This window comes from Neophocaena asiaeorientalis, unplaced genomic scaffold (genome assembly GCF_003031525.2).
Source record: "Neophocaena asiaeorientalis asiaeorientalis breed wild unplaced genomic scaffold, Neophocaena_asiaeorientalis_V1.1 scaffold211, whole genome shotgun sequence".
Lineage (NCBI taxonomy): Eukaryota > Metazoa > Chordata > Mammalia > Artiodactyla > Phocoenidae > Neophocaena > Neophocaena asiaeorientalis.
Window position 1 is genome coordinate 1,058,229 of NW_020172824.1, and position 15,233 is coordinate 1,073,461.

The following is a 15,233-nucleotide window of genomic DNA, read 5'->3' on the forward strand; positions in this document are numbered from 1 at the left end:
TGAACTGAAGCGTAGATAGGGGTTGTGACCCTGCCCCCTGATGCCCTCCACCCTGAGAGGTCTTCTTAGAACCACCAGCGCTCCGTGGAGCAGAGTTTGAAGCATATTGACATAAAATATTTTCTGCTTTGTTGAATCTAAGCTGCATATGACAATACAGGAGATAAATATCTCAATAAAGAGTACAGATAATGCTTCCCATCTTCCACAAAATAAAGAAAGGAAGACAGCCCATGACACTGTCAATCATTTTGCTAGATTTTCCCGGTGATGACTATTTTTCCAGGAATTCAAGAAGGCAAATCAGTGCATTACTGTTCTGCTGAATGACATACTCCTGCCATGTATGGTTGGCTTCAGCTTGTCCCCATGTATCAGTGGAGGTCCTCTTGCTCTTTTTCCATCCTGTCATCACTACTTAATGTATAAATTGAAAAATAGATTCCATTGTTTCCTGTCCCTTTAGGACAGAATATCAAATCCCTAGAGCTTAGAAGAATATACTGATCCCTGATGTCAAAACTTAAGATAACCTTAGCACATGAAAATTCAGAATCTTCCATCTTCAAAATTCAGAATCTTCCATCTTCATAAGTTGTCTGAATACGGAATGATAATTACTGAACTTATTAATGAGAAACCCCAAAAGACAACTGTTGCCCTCTCTATTGGGGGCTATTTCTGTCACACAAGTTTGCCCAAGACTGCTTTTCAACCTCTACCCAACTATCTTGGTTGAGATGACAAAACCTAAATCATTCTCAAGACCCAAACTGAAGATCACTTCATCTGTGAAGATGTCCTTAACACAAATCTCAGAGAGGTGAGGTCAATCTGCATTCATCAGTGCAATTATTCATGTGTGTATCCTCCTGATCAGACCATACATTCCTTGAGGCAGGATTCACACTTCATTCATTTAGCCCCAGAGCCTACTTCAGGGCCTAGCACATAATGGATTGTCAAAAATGTTTATTAAGTGGATAATGCTGAATACTGATATAAATGAGGTGCCTCACAAAATTGTTTTGTACGCAGGCCGCGTCCCCTCCGCGGCACGTGGGATCTTCCCGGACCAGGGCACGAACCCGTGTCCCCTGCATCGGCAGGCGGACTCTCAACCACTGCGCCACCAGGGAAGCCCTAAGGGGTGATTTTTTAAGGTGAAGTTATGTATTTCGAGTTGGAAAGGATCACTTAGAGTATCGATATAGGAGGTCACAAGATTGTTCCCTGAGCACATCGATATTCAGAAACTGAGAAAAGGAGAAGGAATTTCAGACAACACTGTAAAGCTGCAGTCTGAAAAGAAAAATCATGAGAATGTTGTGTCCCCAAGGATATGTGAAGAAGAGTTTCATAGAGGATGGAGGAGTCAACCACATCAAACGGTGCTGAGCGGCTAAGGTGAGCTCTGAGAGATATGGAGGTTGCTATGGACAAGAACACTATGATCAGATGGTGAGAACAAGAGCCTAATTTCATGGGTCAAAGAGAACACAGGGTGTGAGGAAATGGAAGTGTGTATAGACATCTTTCTCTAGAAATTTTACTACAGAGGGAGCAAAAGTGATAGTGAGGGGAATGGCTAATGAGGATAATAAGAAATCTATTTTTCAATGGAACTCACAACAATATGCTGTCCCCTCTCTAAAAAGAACTTTTTGGATTGAGCAAGAGATGGGATGAATTCTATCTCCTTTATTAACAAATCTCACACCAAATTTGTGGTGGGTATTGAAAAGGGTATTCATTCCAAAAAAAAAAAAATAGATGCTTCAACTGGATTTAAACTTTGTACAGTTGGATTCCATGAAGACAATGCAAAAACACTTCTTCTGAAGTATAATTTATGTTGACTGGTATTGTATAAACAAGTAGAATAATTTCTCTAAATCCAATTGAAAAACTGAAGCACTTCTATTTCTAGACCAGAAAATACCATACAGTGAAAATTTGACCATTTGGTACGATTGTAATCTATTGTTCTTGTTTATGGAAAAATAAAATAAAATTTTATCTATTCAAAGAAGTCTCAGTGAGTCAGATACTTTAATTTATGAAAAGATAGGAAATATTTTTTGGAAATATGAAAAATTAAATTGAGACCTTTTTAACTAGCTTTATGTCAAATTTGTCTTTTACGTAACAGTGCAATGAACCGTTTCACTAATACCAACTAAATGTGTTTTTAATGATGTTATAATAAACCTAAAATCTTGAGAGGAGAATGATGTTGTCAAAGTATAATTGTCTCAAACTTGGAAAATAAACCATTTACCCCTAGTGCAATGTTTATTTGTGGATAAATGGCTCATTTTCACCTTGGTATTTAGCTAGCAGGAGGAGACATATCCTTGGTAAAAGTTCTGTCATCATTATTCCTTATTTTAATCACAAGCATCTGGTTGAGGTTTCATTCCTCCTCTATAAAGAAGAAAATGGGGCCATTTAAAAAAACAAATAGGGCTTCCCTGGTGGCGCAGTGGTCGAGGGTCCGCCTGCCCATGCAGGGGACATGGGTTCGTACCCCGGTCCGGGAAGATCCCACATGCCGCAGAGTGGCTGGGCCCGTGAGCCATGGCCGCTGAGCCTGTGCGTCCAGAGCCTGTGCTCCGCAACGTGAGAGGCCACAACAGTGAGAGGCCCGCGTACCACAAAAAAATAATGCTAATAAAATAAAATAAATAAAATAAAAAACCAACAAAGGGGAATCTGTGTGAGACAGGCTGTCAGACTCATCTGGCCCTGGATGGCAGGCAAGCCAACGGGAGGCGCCTGCCACATTTGTACCATTGCTTTTGAGAGTCTGCTGGGACCTCCAGAGACTACTCTGCCCCAAGGGGAATTTGGTGTGAAATTTCCTTTCATATTTGTCAAGTAGATCAGTCCTGGAAATGAAAAAGTGTCTGTGATAAGGACATTATAGAACAAAATTAGAATGAAGCTCCAGGTTACTCACTTCCAGCAATGGCTTTTTGAGAATAGAGTAATATTTACACTCCAGTCACATGGGGGAGGATGGCCTGGAGGAGGCCTAGTAAGAGCACCTGCACTTCACGTTGATGCTGTCTGAGACGAGGTACCACCTGCACTGTCCCCATACATCAGGGTGATCCTGACATGCCACCAACCCTTCATACCCTCTCCTTTACTGTCCTTCTCCTCACACCCACCCCAATGTTTTTACAGCTCGGTCCTACAAACCTCCTCTCCTTGACTTTGTGCTCCTTCCCTGTGGGTCTTTCAGGGAGGTCTGTGGCATACCAGACCCACTTCACTTTTTAAAACTGCCTTAAATCACAGCCCTGGGCCTGTTGAGATGCAAAGGCCATGTAACAAGTTGCCCTTCCCTCTATCCACTCCCTCACCATGGCCTGGCAACAATTGTTTGAGCCTGACCCAGCCCTGGGCCCTCCTTAGGCAACCACATTACCTGGTTTGCAAATATAAACTGGAACAATCTAGCTTCTCTCTCTAGAATTGGAACTGAAAAACCAACTCAAGAGACTGAGACTGTTAGCTGTCTTGAGTAGTGCTGAGAGGGAGGCTGTGAGCAGAATAAGAGGCCTGCATGAACATTAATAAATTAAATCCCTGTGCATAAGCAGAAAGGACGAGTGAACGTAGGAAGTCAGTCAGTAGGGAGAAACAGAACTAACTTGCCCCCGAAAATCAAGGACCCATGTGTGTCCACGACCATCCTGGTGGAGAACTGTCTCAGGTCCAGGAACCCTAAATCCCTGTGAGGCCAACTCTTCTATAGTTCCTGTTCTTGGATTTCCATACAATTCCACTTCTCATTAAAATAAGCCCACTTTAAGTATCTTGAGTGGTTTCCACACATGAGGAAAAAATTCTAACTAGAATTCAGTTGGCAATACAGGCAGCTAAGGTTGGATAATGTTTGGATACCTTCCAAAGAACTGAGGAGGAGAAACTATCTTCTCTCTGTGGTTCTCTGGTGTCTGATTTTAAACCAAAGATATAAAAATCCAGTCACATATCTTAACAACATTTAACATTCTGTGACAACATAAATCTCAGAATACCAGCCTGAGAGAGGGCCCAGAGACCTCCTAGGACACTAGGCCAAGGGTCTCTAACTTTTCTCACAGAATTCTTTCTTCAGTTTTACAAAGAACCTCTTTATATAAAAAAATATCCAACTACAGATGCATCTGTAGTTGGGCATTTGTTGGGCATCCCCTTGATACCCTCCCACCAGATCAAGAAACCTTAACAGTCCCCAGAACTCAGTTTGAAAGCAATTAACCTCTCATTTTATATGTGGACTATAAAGGATTTAAGCACTGCCCTATGGGAACATAAACACAAGGCTTTACCTCTGAAACCATCTGTAATCTCTGGCTCTACTGTACAAATATTCAGCAGTCCTATAAGAAGAAATTATTTTATATTTGTTCTCTACGTGTTCTTGTGAAAATTTCCATTATAGGTTTCAAAATAGCCTAATATTGGAACATTCATCTGAGACAAATATTTCCTATCACAGTATTTTTAACAGAATGCACTGAAAGTCTTTGCTAAAGCAGATTGGATTTGGGCACCAGCCCAAAGACTGAACTTTTAGGAGATGTGGAATGTGTTTCAAGAAGCCCTAAGGTGAAAACTTGAAGCTGAACAATGATGACGTCTCTGTATTGTGTAACTCGTCTTTCAGACTAAAAAAGAGGTACGGTTTCTGTAAGAAATTGAATGATATAAGCATAGCAGTGTCTCTTAAATTTGACTTATTTAAATCTCAAAAGGTGTTTCTACCACATATTTCAAACCACATTAACTTCAAAATCCATATATTCTGAAAGCAAGAAGCTGTGGATCAGTGATGAGAATAACATTCTCTAACAGAGAGGCCAGTTGCCCCAGTATCCACTCTCCCCATCTTCCCTAGCAACACAGCCCCAGTTTTATTTTGAGCAGCAATGTGACCACTTAAGCAGCTACAGTTCCAAGCTCCCTTGCGTCTAGACATGGCTAAGTTCTGGCCAATAAGATGTAAGCAGAAGTGTTGTGTGAGATTTCCAGAAAGGCTGGTTGCAAGCAAACTGCCTCAGCGAGGAGGTGCCTGTCTTTCTCTCCCCACTGCCGCCTCTCTCGGTGCCTCAAACTCGGATTGTGATGGCCAAAGATCTACAACCTTCTCCTATGACAAGAGGACCTTGAGGATGGAAACAACATAGTGAGATGTACTGCCCGAGGAGCTCTTGAGTGCCTAATCCCACACTTGACATACAAGGGGAACACACTCCATGTTATTCCACTGTTCTTTGATGTTACCTATAATATAAAATTAAACCAAATCCTAATTGATTCAGTAGTCTAACTTACAAGATATTCTTCCAGGGCTACAGCATAGGAGGTCAGAGGAGAAAGTAGATGTGATGATTGCTTTTGAAGAATAAAATGTGCATCTGTTTATCTCATGCCTCCACTTGCAGCTCTCTTCTTTTAAGTACAGAAGCTGTTTAAGAACTCTGCAATCGTTTGAATAAACAACAAAACGTTATCCTATAAAAGTATTACATTTACCTAAATAATGTGAAATTATATCCAAACTCACCTTAAAACATCTCTTTCACACTTAACTAATTTTGAATATATAAGGTTTAGTTAATTGTAAATAGGGATGAAATACATTTCCCCTCTTAGAAATCTTTCTAAGCATTTGTATGTAGAATAATGTGTATTTGTTTTCTGGATAGAAAACAGTTCACATATTGCTTCCTTCTGGGAGAAATAAGGGCATATAGAGAGCACTTTCACACCAATGTTTCCATAACTGTTATTGTATAGTATATGTATCTGAAAAAAAAAACCCACAAGATAATCCCATCAATCAATTAATTCTTTTCATTTTAAACATAACTGTCACCTCGTGGAGAATATTAAGAAGATTCTCTCCTTTTCCTTAATATGAAAGACATTTGCATTAAAAGAAGAGGATCTTTATTTCCTTAGAGTTCATCTATGCCTGCTGGTTATTCCCCAGCTAAAGCCATAATCCTGTTTGCAACATCATAATCATTTACCCAGCGAACAATCAGGGTGTCACTAACAAAGAATTATGACTTTAGGTAGGGGATAAACTACAGGCACAGATGAACTCTGAGGAAATAAAGATTGTTTTCATGCAAATGTGGCTAGTAATAAATAACAGGGATGAAAATTATGATGAAACAGAATACTCTATAAAAACGGATTTGGGGAGGTATAAATAGTATGTTTTTTAAATTTCTCCTTTCTGGAAGTATGATGCACCGGGTGTTTATAAAGTACCAGTGCAATTATAATACTCAAAAACTCTGAATTTGCATGATAGAAGAAATCTATAAACACAGGGAAATAACGTTTCAGAAAGATTTTTAACAAAATCAGATATTTCGATTTTAACAAAAACACCAGCTTTATACAATATTCAATCTAATTGCCCAACTCACTGAATGCATTCTTCACTTTTGATAGTGAGTGATTTTTATGGATCATTTATGTCAACTTGGTTCTAAATTCACTAATCCATCCTCTAATTTGTCTGTATATTCCATGATTGTAGGGTAAACTCATGAGAAATGATAATAAGCATGGTAGGGCCCTTTACAGTTCCCAAAGGGATTCTGCACTCATTACTGCACTTTATGCTCACACCATCTTTTTTTTTTTTTTTATCTGTGCCACGCAGCATGTGGAAGCCTAGTTTTCTGACCGGGGATCGAACCTGTGCCCCCTGCAATGGAAGCACGGAGTCGTAACCACTGGACTGCCAGGGAAGTCCCCACACCATCTTTTGAGCTAAGTCAAGACAGTCTTTTTCTCCAATTCATGAAGAAACATGTTCAAATAAGTAATCTGCCGTCTAGTAAACAGTGTAACCTGATAATCTGTGTTTCTCACACTACATATATCATGCTGCCTCCCCTCAGGAAAAGTTAGGGACTGAGACAGCTTATCAGTTGGATCCTGCACATTCATTCATTCATTCATTCGTTACTAATGACCACCCAATCTCAGCCAGGCACATGATAGGGGCTAAGCTAATAGAGTGGTGAACAAAACAGATATAATCCATGTTCTATAGAACTGTATCATCTAGTTGAGAGACATACATCAAAAAAACCCCACACAAATAAATTAATAAGTGTTACAAGGAAAAAGTAGGATGCTGTGAGAAAGAATAAAAAGAACAAGGGGAATTAATTTAGATAGACGTTAGAGAGTCTCTTGAGAAGGTACATTCTGAGACCTTGGAGATGAGAAATTGCATGTGCCCAAAACCAAGATGAGCTAAGCATTGCTCAAGATCTTTCCAACAACTGAATCATAGGGACAAAGAGAACTGGTTTTTCTGAATCAAGGCATTACTTAAAATATTTAAGCACATTATTTCAGAGATGGAGCCATTGTGTAACATTCATGTGTTTAAGAAAAATTTTGTGTACCTCACATATAAAACACAGAATTAGGTGGTCTTAAAGGTGGGGTGTGCCACTGGCCTGTGTTGTGTGACACACAGAGTGCACCAGATGTAAATGACTTCAATGAATATCAAACAACATATTAAAACTATCAAATATAATTTAATTTCGATTTGTTTCTATCATGTGTATGGCCAGAGTTATAAAATTACAGAATTTCCTATGGCTATACACCAGAGGCAAATCTGCATATAAATTGCTAAATCCTAACATGCATGTAAAATCATATGATCAGTTGTCCAGTAGTTGCTAGAAGCACACTATACTAACTCTAGAATTAGGAATATGGTTGCGATTCTTCTAGAATGTCTGTCACTCTCTCAATTCCACAGTCAGAACTAGGTGCATGCCTTTCACAGTGATTTTTAAGCTTGATCTCCCAGATGAGAGAGCACATTGAAGCTGCTTCGGGCAAAGACCCTAATCTTATTTAGTTTTTATTTCCTCATTAGACTAATGGCAAATGAATTAAGGAACTTTTCTAAATGTCTGGTTATGGGAAGCAAATAAAGGCAGAAGGGGGTCTGCTCTGCCCCAGAGGACCCTCATGCTTAATTTCAATGTCATATTAAAAGTCAAATGAAAAGTCATTGGTACACTCCTTATTTCAAATTCTGGCCAGAAATGTACTGACGACAACCAATTACCAGCTTAATTTTTATTTCAAAATTCTTATATTGTAAAAGGTAATGGCATCTTATAAAATCTCCTTCTGAGCTAGTTTATAAAAAACTCAAGCTATGGCCAAATACACAGAAGGAATAGTAGTGGTTCTACTTTCCTAATGAGAATAAGACAACATCTCCTGTCTTTTTGTCTGAGAAAAAACATTGGAGTTTTATAAATTGCACCCAGAGGAACAATTTTCTTTTCCATCAAAAAGGAAAAGGAAGATGTCTTAGAACAAAGGAGGAGAGGGGAAGCCAAGAAACTTTAAACCTGAGCAGACACGTTAAAAAGAAAAACTACCTTTTCCTTTCTGAACAGATGAAGAGGAAATCTCCATTTAAACTTAGATACTAAAATTCAGAAAGCTAGCAGCCTCAGGATAAGATGCCAGAAGGGCTTTTGACACGAATGACAAAGATTCAAGGGTGACTCACTGCTGTCTCTCTATGGGATTGCAGTAGAAGTACTAACAGAACAGTAACAATTACAGAGGAGTCACGCTCTTAATTTTAAGATATTTCTTCTGAAAAATTTTAGTCTGATACTATGATTGGCTTCCCTGATTACTTATTATTCACTTTTGTTAATCACTTTTAATAAATGGCATTTTTATGCTAAAAGACATAGAAAGGGCTATAGGTTCTCTTCACCATCATTTTCTATCCTGTCAGTAGATGATGTTTGTGAATGCCAGTACAATTTTTTGATGCTGTGAAAAAAGTATCCAAGATCAATTTACACTAAACAAACATCAGTCTTGTGTAAGAGGTTTCTACCCAGAATCTCAGAATTTAGAATCTTGGAGTACTACTCAGAAGAAGGGTTTGAACCCCGAGATATGACTATACTGTGGTGATAGCATAACCAACCTGTAGGGATGTTTTTCTGATAGGTCAACAGACTCCTTAAGGGGAAAGTGTCCTAAAGTGTCACAGAGGGACATCCATAAAAATCCTCCCATGTCGTCTTCTGCTCTTTTTTAAGCCCTTGCATTATAAAATTACGTAAAACCTTGAACACCTACCAACTCCAAGATCCACTACCACTCAAGACTAGCGAAACACTTCCAAATGTGTTATTTTCTTTGGCTACCACAACAGTCCTTCAAACTGACTATGTTTGAATTAGTCAGGGTTCTCCAGAGAAACAGAACCAATTGTGATGGCTAGCAAATTCAAAATCTATAGGGCAGGCTGGCAGGCTGGAGGCCAGGGAAGAGCTGATGTCGCAGCTTGAACCTGAAATCAGTCTGAAGGCAGAATTCTCTCTTCCTTAGAGGATTTCAGTCTTCTTTCTCTTAAGACTTTCAAACGATTGGGTGAGACCCACACACACTATGGATGGTAACCTGCTTTACTCAAAATCTATTGATTTAAATGTTAATCTCATCTAAAAAATACCTTCACAGAAACATCTAAAATAAAATGTGACCAAATATCTGAGTACCTTAGCCTGGCCAAGTTGACACAAAAAATTAACCTTCACACTGACCCTCCCCAAATAAGATACTTAGGGAATCTTTTCTGTGTTTTACTAGAACAGAGAATGGCAAGTATTAAGTCCACTTTATTTTAGGTCCCCTTTTTCTCCTCCAGCAGAAACTTTTGATGTTACCAGAACTTCTATAAATGTCAAAAACACCAATACAAAAAAAAAAAAAAAAGCTGTAATCACCAAAGTAAAAACTGGATTCCAGGCTCAATTAATGATACTACCAAGTATAACTTGGCTATCAAATGTACATTGATGACATAATTATTTAAAATGTAATTTAACAATTAGTGTTACTTTAAAGATAATCATTTACTAATTTATATAATATTATACATCAAATGTACTTCAATAAAAATAGTTAATTAATTTTAAAAAGATAATCATGTATCATCTTATGATAAGTTCTTAGAGACATAATTATAACTTACTTTTTATCAATTTCCTTTTTTTAATTTAATTTTATTTATTTTTTTATACAGCAGGTTATTAGTTATCTATTTTATACATATTAGTGTATATATGTCAACCCCAATCTCCCAATTCATCACACCACCGCCACCCCCCGCCACTTACTTTTTAAATTTCACTAAATTTTACTAATATGATCTGCGATATAGATTAGTATTTGACATACAATATACCATTTGGAAGAAAAAGCCCTTAAACTTGTAATTTCACTAACTTTTATTAGTCTGCAAACCTTGAAGTATCAGAGACAATCATCAAAGTCTCCAGGGCTTCCCTGGTGGCACAGTGGTTGAGAGTCCGCCTGCTGATGCAGGGGACATGGATTCGTGCCCCGGTCCGGGAAGATCCTACATGCCGTGGAGCGGCTGGGCCCGTGAGCCATGGCCACGAGCCTGCGCGTCCGGAGCCTATGCTCCGCAACAGGAGAGGCCACTACAGTGAGAGGCCGCGTACGGCAAAAAAAAAATCTCCAGCACCTGGACACGTAATCACTTGATTACTTTTTTCAGTTGTTCGCTTTATTCTGGGTGCAAAATGGAAAAAGTAATGAACAAATGATCATTAGGTACTCTTTGACCACGAGAGTGTAATGACATGTTGCTCGTCAAGAAAATCTTCTTCCTCCTCATCCGTACTGCTTTCAGAAACTGTCAGCAAGGACTGGATTTCAGTATCTTTTTCAGAAGAGCTGGAAATACATGAAAAGATCAATACACAATATACAGAACCAGGTTTCAACTCTTCATTTATCTTCTGATCAATACTATACACGCTGAAGTCATCGGAGGCAGGCAGACGTGAGGGGGCTGTCTTAGACTGAGACCATAATTTTCGATGTGCCCAATACACCAAGCCTCCTTGTAGTGAGAGATCCCCATCATTCTCCCTCTCCCAAGAAATAAAGCCACAGTGGAACCAAGGAGAGAAGATTTTATGGTCTCTTGTGTCGTTCATTGATGATTCAGAAGGTACTTCACAAACTTACAGAGCCTCTGGGACATCATTAAGAACATTCATCATTACATTGGCTCTTTAACAGAATCCCAGTGAATAGACTGCCAGATAAATCACCTCTTTTGGGTACGGTAAATTAGGACTATGTGGATAGCCAGTCAAGATATGCCAAAGCCAAAATTCAGAACAGAAATTATATAGTTATTTTATTTTATGGTGGAAAGGAACTCGTGGAAACTCTAGTGTGTTGCTGTCTGAAGTTTGGGGAAAGACATAGAATGGGGGAACAGAGAAGAGCCTGCATAGTTCAGATATTTTGGTCCAAGTTATCTAGAATTTCAGCCGATGTATGCTACTAAATAATATATAATAGTTCACCCTGTGACAGATAGAACTCTTCTTTGGATTTTATGCCCAACACAGGCTAAACCAGCATTTCCTAAACTCTTGTTGGTGGACCAGTTCATATCTGTGATTAAAAAAAAAAAGTTTTCACTGGTCTGAGAAAAGAAGGACAAGGTAACAACTTTTTCATGAAATTTTTAATTTTAAAGAACTGTGCTTTATTCTATTAGTATATTCTCCTTATATTTAGTACTAAATGTCTTTCCTTTTATGAAACGGTGGTGAGAGCATGAAGTTGGTTTAGTTACTTTGTTCTTAATGACTTTTTTAGGGAAAAAATAGCAACTTTACATTGATCCCTTAAAAAAATATATTCGTGGTGTTAGAAATGCAAAAATCCTCGGACCACAGCTAAATGATTTCCTCCTTCAGAAAGACAAAGTAATGGACTCTTGATTCCCTTTTACTGCAATATTAGACTTCAACCAATCAAAGGAATTTACAATTCAAGGGATTTTAATTTTACATTTATCTCAGTCTTTTTAGAAGAATCCCTCTTCCTTTTTCAGGGAATTCCAGTATGTCAAAAGTAGCCTGATATGACAGACTACTTTTCTAAAGATTTATTAGTATAACCCATGTTCCTTATAAACAGATCACCGTCTCTAAATAAATGTTCTTATGTAAGGAAACAACGAAGTTATACAGATTAAAATATGCTATCATTAATGATCTAGGCTTGATTTCAAGGAGACTTCTCAATATTCCATTCTATACATTGAGTAAGAGGCTATTAAGGCAAAGTGTTGAAATTCAGTAAGTTAATGAATGCAAGCAAGGCAACTGTTTTTCAATATAAGAAGAAATGCTGAAGGATTATTAAATTCCAAATGTTTTTTCATTTTCCTGACACACATTGTGCAGCAGAGAATTATCTCTTCACGTTAAAGTAAAAACTTCATAAGCCTTTCACTAAATCCTGATAATAGGTCAGCAAAGGACCTAAACATTTTACAAAGAATGGACATATAAAGTACACACATGAGGACAATCTTTCTTTTTGTAGTAAAGATAACTAGGTGGGGCTTGTCAAAAATTTTATTATGCACTGTCTGTAAATATAAGCTGCAGATTTAACCTACCTCTGTTCCTCAACTCCACATGGGTCCGTCGCACGTGAGCTCTTACGGAAATTCTGGGTAGTCTGACTTGTATTCAGCGAATGGTTGTTGAAGGCTGGTAACTCTTCTGAGGTTAGGCTGTAAAGTTTTTCTGAAGGATCTGAAATATTTTATTTCATGCATTGTCAACACATAAATTCAAGAAACAAATGTACAGCATATGGTGCTGGAAGTTTACTCAAAGTAAACTACAAGCAGTACAAAGATGGTCAGTATAGATTTTCAATCATCTCAGTTTCTCAGTGTTGGTGGGGTGGGCTGAATGTGAGGTATGTTTGATCTGCGATTCCAAATGAGGGCATGGGTATCGTCACGTTAATCACACTGACTTATTTTTAGCAAATTTCCCAATTTTTTCAGCTTTTTTGAGATACAATTGACATGTAACATTGTGTAAGTTTAAGGTATACAACAATGTGTTGATTAGAGACACATATATTGTAAAATGATTACCACCATAGTGTTAGCTTATACCTCCATCATTCCACATAACTCCCATTTCTTTTTTGTGGTGAGAACATTTAAGATCTTCTCTCCTAGCAACTTTCACGTATACAATACAGTATTACTAACTATAATCACTATGCTGTACATTGGATCCCCAGAAGTTATTCATCTTATAACTTATTCATCTTATAAGTTTATACTGTTTGACTAACATCTCCCCATTTCTCCCACTCTCCTCTCCTGGTAACCACCACTTTTCTCTGTTTCTATGATTTTGGCTTTTTCTGGGTCCACATAGAAGTGATATTTGTATAGTTTTGGATAGTGTAGTATAGACAGTATTTGCCTTCCTCTATCTGACTTACTTTACCCAGCCACATTGATTTTTTAGTATACGAATTTTGATTTTTTGACATTTTAAGTGTCAAATGCCCTGAAAATTCCCAAAATTCCAAAAAAATCAAGTGAGCCTCTTTAAAGTTACAATACTGGGCAACTCCTAAACTTGCCTGAATGTTAAATACTTTATTATATCTTTTTATCTTCTAAGAATTAAAAGGTTTGCCCACACACAGTCTGAGTCAATGGTTAGTCTTGGAAAAGCTATCCTTTCTTTTTAGACTTCCTTGCTTTGTTTGGGTAGGTAATAGCCATGTGTATGTGAAAGGGGTGAAGCCTTAAATCTTCTTCATTTTCATGAATCTGGCCAGTGATTCAGCCTGAGTAAGGACAAATAGTACAAGCTAAATAAGCAAACATATACTTATATGAACTACCAAAAAGTCAAGTATAGAAATAAATACAATTGCTATGTTAGGTCATAATGCCCTTGTTTTGTCATTGATAACGTTGTAAGAGCCATCTAACTTATACATGAGGTTATGTTATGGAGACTTTTAAAACTGTTAAAACTACTGGCTGCTGTTCCTCCCTTCACTCTTATGACAGCGCCAAGATCAGAAGGACCAAACATCAGACTACGAGTATTATACACTTGACAAAAGATACTTTTGTGGTGGGGGGCTGGTTAGAAATAACTTGAAGTTTTTTGTGTTTTTGTTGTTGTGGTGTTGGTACGCGGGCCTCTCACTGTCGTGGCCTCTCCCGTTGCGGAGCACAGGCTCCGGACGCGCAGGCTCAGTGGCCGTGGCTCATGGGCCCAGCCGCTCCGCAGCATGTGGGATCCTCCCACACCGGGGCACGAGCCCGTGTCCCCTGCATCGGCAGGTGGACTCTCAACCACTGCGCCACCAGGGAAGCCCAACTTGAAGTTTTTAAGCAAGCAGAGCTTCCCCTACAGAAGGTAACTTAGATTATTCCTTCTGCAAGGTAGAGCTCAATACATTTACGACTGGAAGTGTCCTTAAAATCCCAGTGACTTCTAAATTACGATACGTGGAGAAATTCAGCAGGCTGAGGGATAAGGCTGCTGCTCCCACCGCCACCCCAAAGCAAGCAGGACAGCTTTCCCTGGTCTCGTTTATGGTTGGGAACTCTCTATAAGATTAACTTTGAGAAAAACAAAAGATTCCTCAGCTAAAATTTTTGTCCCATCCCCACTTGCTGGAGATTAGGAAATTGAGGGCCCACTGGGGATTGATAACTTATTCAAAGTCATGTAACTACATAACAGAAGAACTGGAACTCAACCTAAGCTCTTTTAGCTCACCGAAATAATAAATCACTATGTTCCAGAATCTAATTCTTTAGCATTAGGCTACTATCTTCTCTCCTGTTTTTCCACAAGATGAAAAAACAGGCAGGCAAGGTCCCTTCACATACCCTGGTGATAGAGAATATTACCCGTGGGAAAGCAGTCAATTCAGAATTTGGCATTGGTAGAACCACAGTGCTAAAACCCAATGGTGATACTTAGACCTAAGGAATCCCACCAGGAGAGATATTCAACCTCTGTTAGGCATCTGAGTCCTAACTGAATGAGTACAGAGCTAATTCAAATTGTGCAAATAGGATGGGACTATTTTTGTAAAATTATTCATTCTCAAAATTATATTTCAGAATACCTTGTGACGTTAGCAGGAACAAAGGTGACATCACTTGACTTTCAAGGCAGAGAAAAATAAAACTGCTAACAAAAACCCTACTGCAGGTTCGCGTTAAAACCTAAGAGGTCAACCGTACAAAAACCTAAGTCTTCTGATTTTCCTCATACAGGACCAAG

The 15,233-nt window shown here is 38.5% G+C and overlaps 1 protein-coding gene across 1 annotated transcript in view; it reads right to left on the minus strand.

The window, feature by feature from the left end:
* Positions 1–10,624: 10,624 nt before the first annotated feature.
* Positions 10,625–15,233, minus strand: part of ZBBX (zinc finger B-box domain containing) — a 112,005-nt gene continuing 107,396 nt past the window's right edge. Inside the window, exons 19-20 of the mRNA XM_024741894.1 lie at positions 12,566–12,704; positions 10,625–10,812 (exon numbers count right to left, since the gene is read on the minus strand). Coding sequence (XP_024597662.1) covers positions 10,686–10,812; positions 12,566–12,704 — 266 coding nt within the window. The 3' untranslated portion in view covers positions 10,625–10,685. The remainder of the gene's footprint in view (positions 10,813–12,565; positions 12,705–15,233) is intronic.